The 2926-nt window shown below is 52.5% G+C and overlaps 1 protein-coding gene across 1 annotated transcript in view; it reads left to right on the top strand.

The window, feature by feature from the left end:
• APCS (amyloid P component, serum) overlaps window positions 1–656 on the top strand; it is an 824-nt gene extending 168 nt beyond the window's left edge. The window contains 2 exon segments of the mRNA XM_040452480.1: window positions 75–226; window positions 229–656. Coding sequence (XP_040308414.1) covers window positions 75–226; window positions 229–656 — 580 coding nt within the window.
• The last annotated feature ends 2270 nt before the right edge of the window (window positions 657–2926 follow it).

Raw genomic sequence — 2926 nt, 5'->3', positions numbered from 1 at the left:
TCAGCCCATGGAGGTGGGGGGTGGGTAGGTCATTTTCACCCTGCATGTGTGGTGAAGGTCATCTTCCTCTACCCCACGGACCTCAGTGGGAAGGTGTTTGTGTTCCCTCGAGAATCTTCTATTGCCTGTGTGACCTTGACCCCAAAGCTGGAGGACCCTCTGAAGAACTCCACCTTGTGCTTCTGAGCCTAAGGTGACCTGCTCCGTACCCACAGCCTCTCCTACAACGCCCGGGCAAGGACAGTGGGCTCCTGGTCTTCAAGGACAAAGTTGGGAGTTACTCCCTGTACATCGGAAGAACCAAAGCCACCTTCAAAGTGACCGAGACGGCCCCCAGCCCCGTGCACATCTGTACCAGCTGGGAGCCCTCCACTGGCATCACCGAGTTTTGGGTCAATGGGAAGCCGCTGGTGAAAAAGGGTCTGAAGCAGGGTTACACGGTAGGAGATCACCCCAAGATGGTCCTGGATGCCTACGGACGGGGGTTTCAGAAGGCCCAGTCCTTGGTGGGGGAGATCGGGGACTCTGTGCCGTCCCCAGAGCAGATCCTACTGGTGCAACAGAGCTCCCACCTGAATCCCAACATCCTGGGCTGGTGTGTGCTGGCCGATGAGCTGAAAGGGCACGTCGTCATCAAGCCCCTGGTGTGGAGCTGAGCCCGACTCAACAAGAGCACTCGAACACGACCCAGGCACGAGGAACCCGCTCAAGGCTGCCGCCCACGAGATCCCACGACCTGTGGCTCTTGCCTTTTTCAATTTCCCCGTCTGCACGCTGCCGAGAAAAACAAGTATGTTGCATTGTGCCGCCTGCTTCCGGGGGGTACTTGTTGCAATCTCCAGCCCTCTCTGATCCGCTTGTTTGGAAGTCAGTGCGTTCTTCTGGAGCACAAGCAGGGTGCAGAGTGGGGGGAGGGGCAGCTGTGACTACAAGGATGGGTCACCACACCCGCCCGAGGCTCAGGGAACGGCACAGGGGCGATCCTCACCAGCTCCGCGTCGTTCTGTTAGCTCCAGATGTGTGCAAAATTCCGCCAGGAACCCAGTTTGGTTTTCCAGCAAATGCAAGAGAGATCAGAGATGCAAACGAGGTCGGAGGTCACATCAGAGAAACAACTCGAGTAAGTAAAAGCAATGCGGAACCTGACCTCAAGTAATGAGGAAAACTGGCAGGCAGGCATGAAAACTCAAAACGTAGGAAAGTCTGGCATTCCTTGCACAAGAAGATAAACGCAGCTTTTTTTCTAAAAAAAAAAACAAAAACAAAAACAAAAAAAAACCCAAAAAACCAAAAACAACAAAGCCCATACACTACCAGCGTATCATGCTGGATTTTTCCTCCGTTCCTCAAGTCACCAAGGATACTGCTTGGGACCTCCCAGTTCAAAGTCCTACGGATCTCCATCTTAAACCCTTTGACGTGACATTGCCCCTCCATCACTTGATCCCCTCAGGCACCACTCTCAGCACCTAGCGTTCTAACTACAATACTCCAGAATATTTGTCGGATTTTATTAGGAGTTACCGTCATTATAGAAGCCACCAGGCACGCACCCCCCGCAGAAATGAAGGGCCTTCTTAGAGAAGGACCCCAAAGAGAATGAGGCTGTGTGTGAAAAATAAGGCAGGCTTTGCCCACGGATAACGGGGCGTCAGGCCGAGGGAAATCAGAAAAGACCACATCCAGGAGAGCTTCCGAATGACAGCAGTGATGACTTCAAACTCACTCACCCAGGATCCACAACGAGGCAGGCGCCAGATCCGAGGAAGGAAGACGGAACCCGTGAGCCCCATTCACGGGGCAAGAGGGTCGGGCAGACAGGAGCGGGTAGAAGCCACGGTTTGCTGGGGTGCTTGCGTGGAGTCACGGGGACTTCACAAGCACATTTCAACCTGCTCTCTGGTGAGAAGGAATTGCAACGTGGAAACATTAGTTTCCATTGGCTAGCCCTTAACTCAAGGCTTGCTGTAGAGTTGAAGGTTGACCACCCTTCCTGTCCTGTGAGCTCTGTACCTTTACTCCGTGTCCTAGCAAGACAGGTCTCTTCCTGTAGAGTACGTATCTCCACCAGGAGCACAGACACACGTTTGCCTAGACGTTGTGTTGTCCGCCATTGCTAGTTCTTTGAGAGACAGACAGACAGACACGGAGGGCAGAGACGATCCCAAGCTAACTCCACACTATCAGCACGGAGCCCGATGTGGGGCTTGAACCCACAAACCGTGAGATCATGACCTGAGCTGAAACCAAAAGTCAGACGCTTAACTGACTCAGCGCCACCCCCCCAGGTGCCCCCTGCCGGTTCTTAATAGTAGACACTTCTAGCTTAACAGCCCCCTCTGTCAAGGAACCTAAAACAAGTTTCAAGAAACGAAGCCAGCGTACTTTCCAGTAGCATCATCCGTTTCTTTCTTGAGCACCTACTCTGTCCCAGACACTATGCCAGGTGAAAACACAGCACGGAGTGAAACCATCATGGGACTGGCTTTGGAGTTTATATTCTAACAAGTCTGGGTCAATACTTTCTATGCTGTAATCCATACCTCACCGTCGTCAGGCTTTCCTCGATCTCAGGTTGATATCCTAACTCCCCCTCTCAACTCTGAGTTACATGGATTATTTTACTCTCAGGGATCGTTTGCCACTTCTCCCATGGCCAGATCTAATGCCTGTCCGGTTTCTTGCCTTTGGAGACCTTCTACCTCCTGAGATGGCTCTTATGGACAGAACACAACACAACTCCAAGCCAGCCAGCTCTTCCTTCTAGATGACCCCCACCTCCTCCCAAAGCAACTGGATCCCTTGTCCCCGTCAACTCTAGGAGGCTAGGATGAAGGGAACACAGACAACGCTTCTCTGCTTCTACGATGGCCATAGCTTGCTCAAGTCTTTGAAGTCTCCCAATAGCTTGGAGCATGTTTTAAGC

Source organism: Herpailurus yagouaroundi, unplaced genomic scaffold (assembly GCF_014898765.1).
Source record: "Herpailurus yagouaroundi ecotype Mexico unplaced genomic scaffold, PumYag 207, whole genome shotgun sequence".
Lineage (NCBI taxonomy): Eukaryota > Metazoa > Chordata > Mammalia > Carnivora > Felidae > Herpailurus > Herpailurus yagouaroundi.
This window is presented reverse-complemented; position numbering and strand designations above follow the sequence as displayed.